This window comes from Chanos chanos, chromosome 2 (genome assembly GCF_902362185.1).
Source record: "Chanos chanos chromosome 2, fChaCha1.1, whole genome shotgun sequence".
NCBI classification, from domain to species: domain Eukaryota; kingdom Metazoa; phylum Chordata; class Actinopteri; order Gonorynchiformes; family Chanidae; genus Chanos; species Chanos chanos.
In genome coordinates this window covers 35,556,914-35,571,802 of record NC_044496.1, presented here as the reverse complement: position 1 = coordinate 35,571,802, position 14,889 = coordinate 35,556,914, and the positions used below count along the sequence as shown (strand labels likewise).

The window sequence follows — 14,889 nt, the reverse complement described above, 5'->3', positions numbered from 1 at the left end:
ACTAAGTCGAGCTGGCATTGATAACCTCTATTTTTCCCCATATGTTATTTACAATCACCCTCTCAAGCGTCTTATTAGTGCTCACCAGGGCGCATGCGTGGTAGGGGGGAGGAGTCGTTCGGGAAAACGGTGTGTGGCTGCTAGAGCTAGTTAATCAGGTGTTGAAGAGGGCTGCTAAAAAGGTTACAAACAGATATAAAGCATAGCTAGCTAGTAAACAAAACATTTGTATCTGGCCATAGAGCGGACCATTTTGATCCATTCACTGGAGGTCATTTTCTGTCTACGCAGTTGCGGTTATTGCCCTGGTAAGCTAGCCATATTTTTGGAGGAGAGGGAATCCGTTTCCCCTTCTCTCATGAGGCTTTAGCTAGCTATGCCCTCTGATTTTATATCTCTTCTAAGTGCGGATATCGACCTCAATTCCCCCAAATCACTGTATTCTAAAGGTAAGGCTCTGATATGGGTTTCCTTCGTCCTTTCAGACAGCCAGTCTGAAATGTCTTTGTATAATCAGTAAAATTGAATAAACTAGAAAACTAGTATTGTCCTTAAATAAAGTATGGCTAGCCATTAGAGGTAGCTGGCTAGCTTGAGTAATACGTGCACGGCGCTCGAAAGCTGCGCGTGCTGTGTTATTGTTTTCTTGTCGTGCACATTGGTTTTTAGTTACTGATTGAATGCCACCGTATCATAGGGTTTTCCCCTTAGTTTCCCGTGGTCCTTCTCAGACTTAATTAGAGCTCTGATATAAGTTATGTTAAAGCTCCACCGTTGGCTACACAAAGGCATGCCACATTAACTTAGAGTTTCAATATTTGTATGTCGTCTGTTGTTAATTATGTGACTAGCGCCATGTTCAAGAGAGCGAGGAGTGACGTGTTTAAGCTTTTAAAATAGCATTAAAACGCACTCTGTTTTATGTCCTAATTGAGTTTGGCATGCATTGTTGGTTTAAGGTTAATTATAGCACACAAACACTGTTGATACAATGGTCAACGTGCATGGCAGTCTAGTAATTAGCTAGCAAGATTTAGCTAGCTAATTAGCCAAGCTAGTGCACCGTTTGAGTTATTGATAGCCTTAGCGTCCAACCTTGACTCTTCACGACTGCTAGGTGGCTAGGTGTTAGCTTATCTACCACGCAGACACATTGATGTCAACACAAATGATACAAATGAACTGACTCTTGGTTCAGTTTCTGAGGTGGTGATAAGCCGTCTAAACATTTGACTGCCTAAGATGTGCAGGGGTGTAATGGACACAAAAGTGTTTTCATTGTATAGTAAGACTTTGGACGCATTCATATAGTTTTAAGATTTTTAGTTCTGAAGTGGAATATACTCATACTGTGTATTCTTACAGCTTCGTGCCACACGAACTGCAATCAGATGATGTTTTGATAAACTACATGCTAATCGGAAATCAGCGGTTTTAGCTGCCCCAAAGATATGTTCGCATGGCATGGTATTCAAGGCCTAATGAAACAGTTGTCTTATTTCCCTTGACTTTGGTGGTGTTAACCACCAAGACTTTACTCTGTGTTTACGCAGTTGTCTGTCACTCTATGAGAACCTCGTGGGAACTTGATAGAATGTTTACGGGCAGTTATCACAAGGCCTCTGTATAGTAATTTTTACACAGGCTCATCTTATGAGAAGACAAAGAATGATCTGCTCACGTTCGAACTTCTTGTAAAAATTGTGTTTTTTAATGATATCAGGGACAGAGTTCTTTTATCCTGGCTGCACGTTTTTGTCAGACATAATCCATGTATTATGATAGCAGTCTGAAGAGAATTGGATGATTCTTTAATCTCTTGTTGTCTTAAGGACACAGAGACTGTAGATAGAGAAAAGCAGGAATGTTCACAGTGTGACCTGTACAGTGCCTGACACACTTTTGGCACACTGGCTGTGATCCTGACATTCAACACCTGGTTTTTTTTTTGTCATCCATGCTCTTAAAATAACATATCAGTTTTCCCTGACAACAGATTATTCCAGTTGGTTCATTTAGAGAGTCATTATATCATCTAGAGAAATGGTTCCACCTGTAATTTTTTTAAATCAAGTGTGTTTGTAGTGTGTGATTTTTTTTTTTGATTTTTTTTTTCATTTCATGATTTGTAATGCGGTGGCAAGACTACATGCACAGACTGTTTTGTACTTGTGAGTGTGTGGTGGCCAACGTTGGTAGTTGAACACAAGGCCTTGTTGAGAAGTGTATGTGACGTTGTGTTTGGCACTGTCACCTGGCAAGACTTTATAGGTCAAGGGTTGTCGTGTTGTCAACCGAAAAGACTGATGACAATGCTGTACTTATCAGTGGTGTAAGACAGCAGAGCACCATGGGCCATAGGCTCTTGATGATGCATGGTGTCATTTGAATTTCAATGTGTTTAGACTGTGTGTGTAGGCTGTAGGCTGAGTGTAGTGATGTGCAGTCTAGTTGCTCCTATAGAATTGTAATGCATTGTTTGTGACAGGTGTCAGTCTCCGAGTGTAAGGGTCCTGAGTTTTGAATGTGTCTGTTCTGAGTTAGTTAAGTGTAAATGTCAAGCTTAATATATGCAGATGAAATGTGACCCCCTTGGTTTTCACTGAACCTTTTTTTTGTTCAATGTGTTTTTTTTTTTTTTTCCTTTTATTCTGTTTATAAGCAGTCTGCTCTGACTTGCACGCACAAATGTACTCTCACTTATCTTTCTCCTCGTGTAGAGTCAGTGTATGACCTGCTCCCTAAGGAGCTGCAGCTCCCCCCCTCCACACAGCAGGATAAGCAGTCCACTATGAGCCAGAAGAGCGGTGGAGAGGCTGGCCCGCCCCCCTCTGCAGCCCTGGCCTCAGGTAGGGCCCTTACAACCTTGCTACAGAATGCCCCCTTTTTTTTTAATGTACACCATAGTCATCTCCCTGGTTGCATAATGAACATTCTTTGTAAAGCAGGAGTCACTTTGTGCCTTGCATCTATTTCCCCTTGCTCTTTTCATCATCCTCGTGATTGCTGTGTGCTGCTTCCTTCATGTCTGAGTAATGTCCTGTTAGAAGATGCTGCTTCCTTCCATGCAATAGTGTGTGTTACTTATTTATGTTTTTTTCTACCTCATTTATCGTTCCATCTCTTTTTTTCCCCCATCCCTTTCAGTCTGATTTGACAATACACCTCTCTCTTTTTTTCCCCCCAAAAGCGTCACTGTCTGTATTTGTAGAATTTCTTCTTTTGCAGTCGTTTAAATTTCTGGAATGCTCTGTACTAGCCTCTCTTCAGCATTAATCCCTTTGCAACTTCTGTTCAGCCTTTAGACCGCTACCTTGTCCACTCTGTCTTTGTGTGTGAGTGCGTGGGTTTATGTATGCATAGTTCCACCCTTAACCATTTAGTCATTTACTGCTCAACTGCCCAGACCCTCTTAGATATGCTTCACTGACTCTCTGTCCGCACCAAATATCACTGCAATGTTTGAACTATTTCCTGTTACTGTTGCCTCTGTGCTCGACTCGCTTCCTGGTTACTATCCCTGTTATGTTTTATAGACGGCTGTCTCACTACTGCTGACTCAGTAAAGTTTCTGACTTGTGGCAAAATGTGTTTGAAGTGGTCAGGTAAAATACAAGTAATCTTGTGGTGTCATTTCTGTTAAAAAAAAAAAAAGTCTGTCACCGTTGATTTTGCAAGTGGCACTTTGCCCTTCCTGGTAGATTATGAGATTGTTTTCATAATAGTTTGGCTGAATCAAGGTTATTTTTTTAGCTCTCTTTAGCCATTCATGTGAGGGCTTCTGCTCTTTGTTTCCCCGTTTTTTTTGCCCAAGTATTTTTTCCCCCATCCACTTATGATTACTTATTATTCGTTTAGAGTCATGGAAGAGAGAGAGGGGGGGGGGTGATAATGTTTTTATTTCAGTAGTTCAGTTAATGGCTGTGTTAGGCTACTTCCTACTTCAGGAAGCTGTAGGATCTATTAATGGGGCTATCTAGACTACTGTCTGTTGTGGTAGCACTTTGTGATAGCAAAGACAGTCAACCAATACCAACCAGACCAAGCCAACATCACATCTTATCTCGAACACAAAAGAAATTACCGTTGAAAACTTGGGAACTTGGCCCTATACATTTTGAAATTTTACTCTATCTTTTGTATTTTTTTTTTCTCATTCTCAGAACGTACAACATTAAAAAAGGATAACTCAATACTGCAAAATGAATTTGATATTTTCTTCGGAAATAACTCACAAATGCCAAATTTGATGATTTCTTCTCAGGATGACTCTTGAATGACCACCTCATATTGTTCATTCGATGTCATTTGTCGTTTTTATTCCAGGGAGTTCCCTCTGAATCAGGGAGAGTCTGCATATAAAATGATCTGCAGTTCTCTGCTTCGTAGGTCAGAAGCTTGTTTATTCTGTCTCCATGGCTACGCTCAGTCCCAACCAAAAATCCTCCAATTGGCATGCATTTGGTGACACCTGAGAGTTATAATTGGCCTGTATTTGTTTATGAGAGGCTGCGTAAATTTGATCAGCCTTCACTTTGAGGCAGTGATTGCACCTGCTCTGTCTGCCCTACGCATGTTTATCTTCAGTCTCACATAGCATAGGAATAAAAACTGTTCAACATTTGGAACGTATGCTGTAATTTTAATTATAATTAATATCATGCCAAAAAAATGTATATATTTATACATGCAACAAAATAAATAAATGAATAAAAACAAACAAGAGGAGCAAATGCATCACAACTAGATTTGTTTAACAGTTTTACTTTGGGATTCAAAAAAAAGGAATAGAAAAAGATAAAGACAATCAAAAGGGAAAGAGGGAATCAACCAACCTACTGTCATGCACAAATTTCACTGCTTGTCCGGGACTGCTAGCCAGATTTAGGATGACTGCCTTTATTCACTTTCTGTATTGTGCACACCACAGATGCCGCCTCCTCCTGTGTCGCCTCCGCCTCCCATGGAGGCCACAGCAGTGCACTTCCTGCCTCTTCCTGTCCCAGCATGCTCTCTGCTACCTCAGCCCCAGAGCAGGCCTCCAGGCTACACAGCTGTCCCCCAGTGGAGGGTGTGTCCGACAGGCTCAGCGTAGAGTCCGGGCCGAGTGTAGCCATCGGGGTGGCCGCAGGGATTGGCGACGGTATCGGAGGAGTAGGGGCATCCCAACAGGTGACGCCCTCCAAGCGCCGAACTGTTTTGAACATCTCTCCCCCACCTGAGGACCTGCTGGATGACAGTCACATGTCCTGTCAGGATGACTTCCAGCCGAACCTGGATTCGGAGCAGAGTGGCAGTATGTGGATGGATGATTCCGTCTCGAACTTCAGCATGGCAAGCAACAGCTCCTACAACGACAACACTGAAGTGCCCCGAAAGTCCCGCAAGCGCACACCCCGCCAGCGACCGGGCCCAAAGCCGGTGACGAGGGAAGAGGCCAGCATGGATGTGTTTGATGCTGATAGCGCTAAAGCTCCACATTTTGTCCTTTCACAACTGGGCTCTGATTCTAAGACGAATCCTAAAGGGAGGTTAGTATCTCGTCAGGATGTTTCCTCTTCTGCTTTTAGGATTATGAGTAATGTGCTCGTCATGGCATCAGACCAAACGTTTCTATTGGCTCATCACAGCATGAAGTGGTCAACAATAGCAGTCCTCTTAAATGTTTTGTAGCATTGTCATGTTTCTTAGACTGGTCCACTGAAAATCCTTTCAGACAATATGCTTATTCCACACACAGCACACTGCTTTGGGCCTGCTGGTCAAGATATAGAACAAATAAGTTTAATGACTGAAGACCCCTGGGGTAGAAAACACTGCCCTAATGAATTGTCATTTCTGAGATGGTTATATGTAGCACTCACTATCTCTTGGTTCATTATCTTTTCAGTTCTCTGGAGGTGTCTAGCAATCAGAGAGGAGGCATTCTGTCTGCACAGTACCCACAGAAAAGCGATGGCAAGGAACTGAAAATACTGGTTCAGCCAGAGACTCAGCACAGAGCACGATACCTCACAGAGGGAAGCAGAGGATCTGTCAAAGATCGCACGCAGCAAGGCTTCCCCACTGTGAAGGTGAGAACAGTGTCCTGTTAAGAGACTGAAAGGGACATAATTGGCCCAGATGAGTTAAACTTTTTGCCAAAAATAATTCCTGTTGGTGAATGAATGTCTCCTGGAGTCTTTGTCCCCTTGGGAGATGGTAGGCATATTGCAGAAAAGTAGTGGAGGACTCTAAGTGATAAAATGGCTTGTCTGTGTCACAGGGGTGTAAGTAACTACAAAAGTAGATTTAAGAGGAACCATTTTGGATGCTGCTCCTTTGTTTCAGTTGGAGGGTGTGAATGAACCAGTGGTGCTGCAGGTGTTTGTTGCAAATGATGCTGGGCGTGTGAAGCCTCATGGATTTTACCAAGCCTGCAGGGTGACGGGACGTAACACAACTGCCTGTAAGGAGGTGGACATAGAAGGCACCACAGTCATTGAAGTGAATCTCGAACCAAGCAATGGGATGACCCTGGCGTAAGCAACACCATTGTTCTGTCACTTTTGTTCTCCCGTTTATGTTAGCGGCAGTTCACGAATCTTGAAAACATTGCTCATATTCATCATTGCACATTTGTACCACTAGATTTGGCTCAAACATGACAGCTTTTGCGTCTGACCTGGGCTGTTTATCCACAGGGTGGATTGCGTGGGGATTCTGAAGCTGAGGAATGCGGACGTGGAGGCTCGTATAGGAGTCGCTGGTTCTAAAAAGAAGAGCACTCGTGCCCGTCTGGCATTCAGGGTGAACATTCCTCGGCCAGACGGTTCCGTCCTCACCCTACAGACCACCTCCTCACCCATCCTCTGTAGTGAGTGACTTACAGTGAATTACAGTGTTTGAAATGGACAGTTCATTCAGTTGAATGGGATGATCAGTTCTGTTCATCTGAACAGCTGTTTTAGGTTTCACATTTATTTTTGGCTGATGACTGTCTTGAACCTTAACTGAGAATACTCTGAGTAAAGTCCCACTTTAATTACTGCTGGTGTTGTTAAGGCCATGTTTTAATTTCATTCATTTATATCCGGAGTTTAATGTTAGCTCTGGGCTAGCAGAGGCCAATATCAAATGGCTGGTTCTGAGTTAGCATGGTTTGCACCACCGTGATGTGGTTTTGAAAGTATATTTTTCACTTTCTTCAGCCCAGCCTGCAGGATTACCTGAGATTCTAAAGAAGAGTCTGCATAGTTGTCCAGTGACTGGAGGGGAAGAGGTCTTCATCATTGGGAAGAACTTTCTGAAGGGAACCAAAGTCATCTTTCAGGAGAATGTCTCAGGTGTTGTGAAAACTGTAGTTCCTTTCAGATTCCTTTAGCTGTTATTAATTTCCTGTAAGTTGATTGCATGCAGCTTGTAATGTCATGTAGGATGTAAATTGCGCAAGAGAAGAAATGTCAAAACATCTCACCAGTGTCCTGTGGATTAAATTGCTTAATAGACCAGTTGTTTTGCTGCTCCCTCCTGTTTTACTTTCCCTGCTGATTTTTTTTTTCCATTTTCCAGATGAGAGCTCCTGGCAGGCTGAGGCAGAGATTGATATGGAGCTGTTTCATCAGGTAGGAGTGTGTTTTACTTGAGTGATCATTAAGTGTGTGTGTGTGTGTGTGTGTATATGTGTATGTATATATGTGTGTGTGTGTGTGTATATATATATATACACACACACTTCTGACTGGAGATGTACGGACATGTAATATTTTTGTTCTTTTTACCCAGAACCATTTAGTGGTGAAGGTCCCTCCATACCATGACCTGACGGTAACCTCCCCTGTATCCGTTGGCATTTCTGTGGTTACAAATGCCGGAAAAACACATGACCTGCAACCTTTTACATACACTCCTCAACCAGGTTTGTAGACAGAGAGATGAGTTTTGTCTAGGAAATTGTGGAGTAGGATGCATATAGGTCCATATGCATGAACAAGGTACCTTTTGATCCGTCCTTCCGACTGGTTTAATGGTCATATGAAACAGTTAAACCTTCCTGCCTTTTCTCTCACAACCTGTCTCTGCTAGCCTACGTGTGCAGGAGAGTACAGTTTGAGTTTTCTAAAGCTGGAAACCACTGCCCTTAGCTCATGCTCATGCTCATGATGAAGAACTGGTGTAGACCAAAACTAGGTGGTGGTACAATTTTTTCAATTTATTTCTATTTGGCCGTGCCTGGTAGGTATAGTGCTTAACTGAAAATGGTGTAGTACATTCCAGATAATTGGTTCCTTTGAGGATGCATAGGCAGGAGTTTGATGATTAGAAGTTAAGTCTATTCAGTTTTATTTCAAAGTTTAGGTTTAATATTGATGACTGATTAGTGATGAGTAATTTTCTATCTCACCCACCACCCCATGCAGAGAAAGTTGATGTGCCTGTGAAGTCAGAGGTGCCAGCCACAACTAAGCCTTGTACATATGAAGAACAGATGAAAGGTATGGTGAACAAAGGCCTCTTTGACATTAACAGAGTTTGTACTTATGATTGTTATTTCTGAATCGGACCAGACCAAGTAGCTATTATCTTTCTTGGGGAAGAAAAACTAAAAACTTTCTTGAGGAAGAGAAGCTAAGCAGACACATAGACTATAAGGCACAATATCTTTTGTAGTGGAATTAAGACATTCCTAAATAAGTGACTGATGATACCTCTGCAGCAATGCAGACTGGGACAACTTGTCTGAACAGTACCTTGATGGCCCCATTGATGTCCATGGTCAAACGCGAAGAGGTCACTCCTATGGAAGTTTCTAGTAATCCTACAGCACAAACAGTTTTTAAGGTATGGTCAATTAAAGGGAACCTCTCCTTTCATTGTGCATTTTTTTCTGATTTAGTTTTATATATCTAAATTTATGTAAAACATCTAGCATACACAAACTGGAGATTTTATCCTGATCATGGGGCTGGTTTTAATAATGGAAGATTGGACTGGTTTCAATTATGTATATATGACTAATCCTTAGTAAAATTTCATATTGATGGGATGGATTTTATTATAGACGTTAACAGTGGCTATGTGTTTTCTCTGCCTTTGTGACCTAGTCCACAGAGGTTCTAGGTTCAGCTCCGCAGATCTTGGAGATTAGTACCGTCCTACCCAACACAAGCAACAAATCTTATCCTAGCCCTGTGCCTCTGCAAACAGGGGACACACAACAGCCCCAGGCACAAATTTTTAGCACCCCAGAGCCACTGACCACCATTCAGAAGCAGGACATTACCCCCACAACATCCTTCCAAGTGTCCTTGTCAGAAGACACCACTGTTCTTCAGCCTGTGCCTCCACAGGTCCCTCAGCAGTTCCTGCGGGAGACCCCTGAGACTCTTTCCCCTGAAGAGAACAGTGCTGATGGCAGTGGGATGTTAGTTGTAGGGATTCCCCAAATGGTTGATTCAAGGCCTCCTCCATCCCAACAACCCCAAGTCCAGTCTCTCATACCCCAAGACGGGGTGGCTCAACTGGAAAGGGCTGTGCGTGAGCTCCAGGCTCAGCAGCAACTGAATTCTGTACTATATAGTCCTACACCCTCTGCAGAGAGTCTGCAGCAACACGTCCAGGAAAACATGAACAGCCTTTGTTTGGGTGGCAATGAAAACACCCTGACCAACCAACAGCAACAGCAGCAACAACAGAGTATTTTAGAGAATCTGCAGCAGCAACATCAGAAAGCACTTGAAGATCTTAAGCATCAACAAACGGTCCTGGAGAATCTACAGCAACATCAAAAGGTTTTGGAGAATTTGCAACAGCAACAACAGCAACAAGTTCTTGAGAACTTGCAACAGCCGCCACATCAGAAGGTTTTGGAGAATCTACAACAACAACAGCAACAGCATCAGCAAGTTCTTGAGAACCTTCAGCAACAAAACACTCTGGTAAACCTACAGCATCAGAAAGTTTTAGATAATCTTCAACAGCAGCAGCAGCACCAGAATAACTTGGAGAACCTCCAGCAACAACAAGAACATCAGAAAGTCCTAGAGAACCTGCAGCAACAGTTACAATCAGAGCTGCTTCCACCGCAAGTCCCTATGCAGTGTGCTCCAAGCTTTCCAAGAGGACCTCAGACAGAGATGACAGAGCAGCAGGGAACGGCACAAGTGGTAATGCAGGGCCAGGGCAGTCTGTCGCAGTCGTCTGAAGGCTTTCTCCAGAGTACATCCCAGCAGCAGCAACAGCAACAAGCAACACTTTTCCAACAAGCGGGAGGACTCTTGACCATCCAGACCCCCAGTTTCCTTCAGCAACCACCATCTCACCCCTCTCCTCCACAGCAGCTGTTCCAAAACCGTAACCCTTTGACAGAAACACAAGACCCTCAGAGTGGTCTCTTTGGTGCCTCAAAGACTACCCAGGTCCAAGCGGCCCTGTTCCCAAACACTATGACAATGTTGACAAGCTCTAGTCTCCCTTCTGAGCAGCAGGCTACATCCGCCACTCTGTTTATCTCCCAAAGCGTGCTGCCTAGCCAGTTATCAGCGGACAACAATCCAAATCAACAACAGCAGCAACCGATAACTTTCCTTACCCCCATGCCAACGTCAGCGTCCGATTCTCCAACAGTGTCACTTTTTCAGGGACAGGTGCAGTTGGCCACACCTATGGAACAGCAGCAGAGTACCCCCATGGAGCAACAGCAGTCTCCACAGCAACAGCAACAACCAACAGCCCAGCAAGCCTCCCTGTTCCAGACTATGACATCACTCCCCCAGAGTCAGTCCCAGCCACAGCCCCAGACTGGCATACTGTTCTGTGCAAGTCCCATTAACCCTCAAGATTTGCCGCAGTCTCTGATCTTTAGTGGTCAGAGCCAGGGTCCTATTGGCAGTGAAAACCTACCGCAGAACATCTTTCAGGACCAGCAGCCCATGCAGGTAGTTCCAAGCTCAGGCAGTGTTCCTCCTAACAGTTCCCCAAACCAACAGTCAGGCTCGCCTGCCCAGGCATCACAGAGCCCCCAGATTCTTTTTTCCCAAACCGCTGTTGTGACCGTGACCCAGCAGGATCCCACAGAGCCCATGTCCTTCCAGGACCAGAGCTCTGTCGTTGGCGATTCTGCAACCAACATGCCCTCCTCTCAACCGGGACTCTTCCAAGACCAGCAACCTATGCAGGTCGTCCCGAGCCCCAGCAACGTTGCCTCCGTCTCCTCGGACCAACCCTCTGTAAACATCTTCTTGCCCCAGTCAGCCATGTCGGCCCTCCAGGGAGGTGTTGGTGCTCAGGAGTTACCTCAGGCTGCTACGGCAGCAGCTATCTTTACTGGGCAGAGCGGGGTGGCTGTCAGAGGGCCTCAGAACAACACAACCTCTTCCAATCAGCAACCTCCGGACCAGATATTTCAGGCAGCTATGGGTGGGACCCTTAGCCAGCCTGGACAGCCAGGGCAAACAAGCCTGTTCTTGTTTGAAATACCCAATGGTGAGTCGTCGTCATCATTATTCTCAAGCCTTATTCAGACCTGATTTTAGAAATGCTAGTGCCCAAAGGAGTTATAAATTAGCTTGATTTTCACTGATGCTTTTGCGTTTGTTCTGTTTAGCAGAATGTGGGCAGCTGATAAATACTTCTGGTCCTACATTGTCCGATCAGCTCGTCACCATTGGACACGCTGGCCCCAGTCAAACCCAGAATCAGCTTCAGAGCAGCGCACAGATCCAGACCCTACTGGACCAGTCCAACAATATGAACAACACCCAGAACATGGTAAAGATTGACGAGCTCTTGGAGAGCCTTCAGGAACAGGGGAAAAACCTTTCGGGAGATTTTTAGGACCAGCAGTAGAGATTGGTAATTTTCATCCAGGCTGGCCTCTTGCAGGTTATAAAACTCAAATATGAGCCTCTAAATGTTTAATTTTAAATTTGATGCGAAGATTTTCTTGTTGACAAAACATGTGGCCAATAGAGCAGACAAATGGAGGAAAAAGTAAAGTTAGATCTGATTGTTTGTAGGCCTTTTAAAAAAAGATGAGTTGTTCAGTGAATTTATTTCTTGGTCTGAGTCTGGTGACTGTTGCGGCATCATCCAGACTAGTTTTCATTATGGATGATGAGGGGAATAGGAAGTGAAGCAGTGGTTAGTGAACATATCATGTAACAGAATGTTTTTTAGACCTTATAGGCCTTTGAGGTCATTTCATACGTCAGCACTTTTTTTTTTGTTTTTGTTCTTTTTGTTTGTTTGTTTTGTTTTTTTTCTTCTTCTTTAAACCAGTACTTTTTAGTTGCGTTCATGATGTATCATTCACTGAAATAATGGAAACTGTCCAAGAAACCTCGCCACTGAGTGAGTATACAGTGTGTCTATGAATTTTCCATGGTATCTCTAGCACTTTATGGAATTGGAATTTAGATCTGGATGCTCCCCTGTTTGTAGCATTCAAGCCATTTCTGCCCTCCTGTATGGCAGCAGTTACTGTTTATTTTTGATAGTCATTTCTAAGGCTTTCCAAAAGATGTTATGTTTTTATATCAGCCCCTGTCTTCTTCATACATACTCTGCATGTTTAACATTTTTAATAGTATATTTTAATCCACAGTATACTTTTTTAAATGATTGTTTGAATACAGTGTCCCTCTGTGTGTATTCATACTTTGATATCATGAAAAGTGGCTAGATTTTTTTTTTTAGTTGGCCCAAGTGATAGATGTTTTTGAGGAAGAATGCAAATGTCCTTTTGAAGAAGAGGTCCAGATTTAGTCATTCATTCCTATCAGGGATGTGCAACATCGTTTTTGGTATACAGCGAATACATCAGATACTCGTATGCCCTTGCACACACATGCATGCCTATGGCAGAATGTGTACAATGTATACATTGTGTATGTGTGTGTATGTATGTATGTATGTGTGTGTGTGTGTGTGTGTGTGTGTGTGTGTGTGTTCTGTGGAAGGAAAATCAGCATTTTGCTATTTGTATTATATTTAAAGTCGTTCTATTGATTTTATTATTATTTTTTTTTTCAAATATAAAATGTGATAGATGTACTCTTTCAAACTGGCTTTGGTTGGAAAGCGGAATTTTCATTGTTAGTGTGAAGTGGACGTTTGGATCTAGTCCTTCGCAATATCAGTCAGGACTAGGAGAGTGAAAATGTACAGTTGTCTTTTTTTTGTGCACAGTGGCAGCCATGTTTTTTTTTTTTTTTTCATTTGTAGTAATGGTGCTACAGTTAGTTACCATGATGGATAGACTCTTCAGAGATGTTTACTTCAGCATTCATATCTGTATCAACTTCAAGTTTTTTTTCCTTTCGAAAGCCCAGTGAGTAGGTTTGCTTGAAGATTGGTGTCATTTTGTCTCTGATGTCTTTGAAGAGGCAGCGTTTTTGTAATTCCATCAGGACATTTTGTGACAGCACTATGGGCTCCCATGTACATCTTTTTTTTTTTTTTTTTTTTTTTTCTTTCACCTGAAATTTCATTAGGTACCCATGCATTTTTTTCACCAGTCATGGTTCTTAATGTCATCCACACATTCACAGGTTTACAGCTCACTTTTCTATTTAAAGATTGTTTTTTTTTTTCTTTCAATAACCGAGACCATTAAACAAAAATATAACATGTGCTACATTCAGTGTGTTTAAACTCATTTCAAAGAGCAGCTTGTGCACATGTTCAGGTAATGTGAGTAGTGTTATTTAAAAAAAAAAGAAAAGAAAAAGAATAAAAAAAGCTAGTTTCCATAATGACGTTTGCTTTCTATACTAAAATGAGTTATTTATGTTTTACACATATCCCATTTTCTCCCTTCGGTTTGGCTTTGACAAGTTACATTTAAATATGCTTCTGTATTGCTTTTTATGTTCTGTATTTGCGTCAGAAACTCTGTAGGAAAAAAAGAAGCAGAAATAGTATTTACTTGTGGTATTTGTTCCTCTGTGTAGGCTATTGTCAGTTTGCTGAGCATTTGCTCTCTTTGTAGTTAAAAAAAGAAACAAAAACGAAACAATAACTAATTTTTCACCGGTTAGTGAGGTATACATACAGTATTTTTGTAAGATCTGAAATGACTAAATGTACCGTGTACATTGCCACACAGAGTGTGTGCGTTTAGTGTCCGCTCCTGCAGTACTGTACTACATGCTTCATTTGTTTGGCAGAACTTAGTCTAGTGATTCTTTCTCGTCCCCATCACTGTGGAACAACAAAAAACATCAACAAAAAAAAACAACAAATGAGATTGTGTTTTGTGTGTTCTGTGGAACTCTTTGGCCCTTTAGTTTAGATTGTTCTAAACAGGTGAGGATTCCACAGAGTACTTCGGCTGATGCTCTGGGACTTGTGTTCCGAACAAAGCCATACAAAAACAAACAAAACTCTGATTTCAGAGTTCGAGAATGTGTACAATTACCTCGTGGTGTAGGAAATACAGATCAACACTACATCTGACAAAGGACCAATTAAGAGGACACATTTTCTCTTTTTTCAAAAAAAAAAAAAAAAGTATATATATGTGTGTATGTGTGTGTGTGTATGTATATATATATATATATATATATATATATATATACACACACACACACACACACACACACACACACACACACACACATATATATATATATATATATATATATATATATATATATATATATATATATACACACACACACACACACACACACACACACACACACACACACATACATATGGCAGCAAGCTACATGTATCTCTTTGTGATACGAATTCATACAAGTTCTCATTTGTAGGTTCCCATTTTACTGAATTTGAATGTTTCGAAAAAAAAAGAAAAATCCAGATATCACATGTACAACCCCCCCCCCCCCCCCCCCCCCCACTCCTTACCGGAATAACATCATTATAGGAACTACGATAACCTGC

The 14,889-nt window shown here is 42.3% G+C and overlaps 1 protein-coding gene across 2 annotated transcripts; it reads left to right on the top strand.

The window, feature by feature from the left end:
• The first annotated feature begins 273 nt into the window (after window positions 1-273).
• Window positions 274-12,260, top strand: nfat5a (nuclear factor of activated T cells 5a). Of its 2 annotated transcripts, XM_030766177.1 has the most exons (13): window positions 274-449; window positions 2,721-2,849; window positions 4,931-5,531; window positions 5,891-6,074; window positions 6,331-6,521; window positions 6,684-6,856; window positions 7,191-7,325; window positions 7,552-7,604; window positions 7,765-7,897; window positions 8,400-8,474; window positions 8,696-8,820; window positions 9,084-11,463; window positions 11,585-12,260. In XM_030766177.1, the coding sequence occupies exons 1-13, from the start codon at window positions 377-379 to the stop codon at window positions 11,812-11,814; spliced, it is 4,482 nt and encodes a 1,493-aa protein (XP_030622037.1). In that variant the 5' UTR covers window positions 274-376; the 3' UTR covers window positions 11,815-12,260. The 2 variants fall into 2 exon arrangements, with proteins under 2 accessions (XP_030622037.1, XP_030622038.1); XM_030766178.1 differs by lacking the exons at window positions 274-449; window positions 2,721-2,849 and adding an exon at window positions 4,338-4,389.
• Window positions 12,261-14,889: the final 2,629 nt, after the last annotated feature.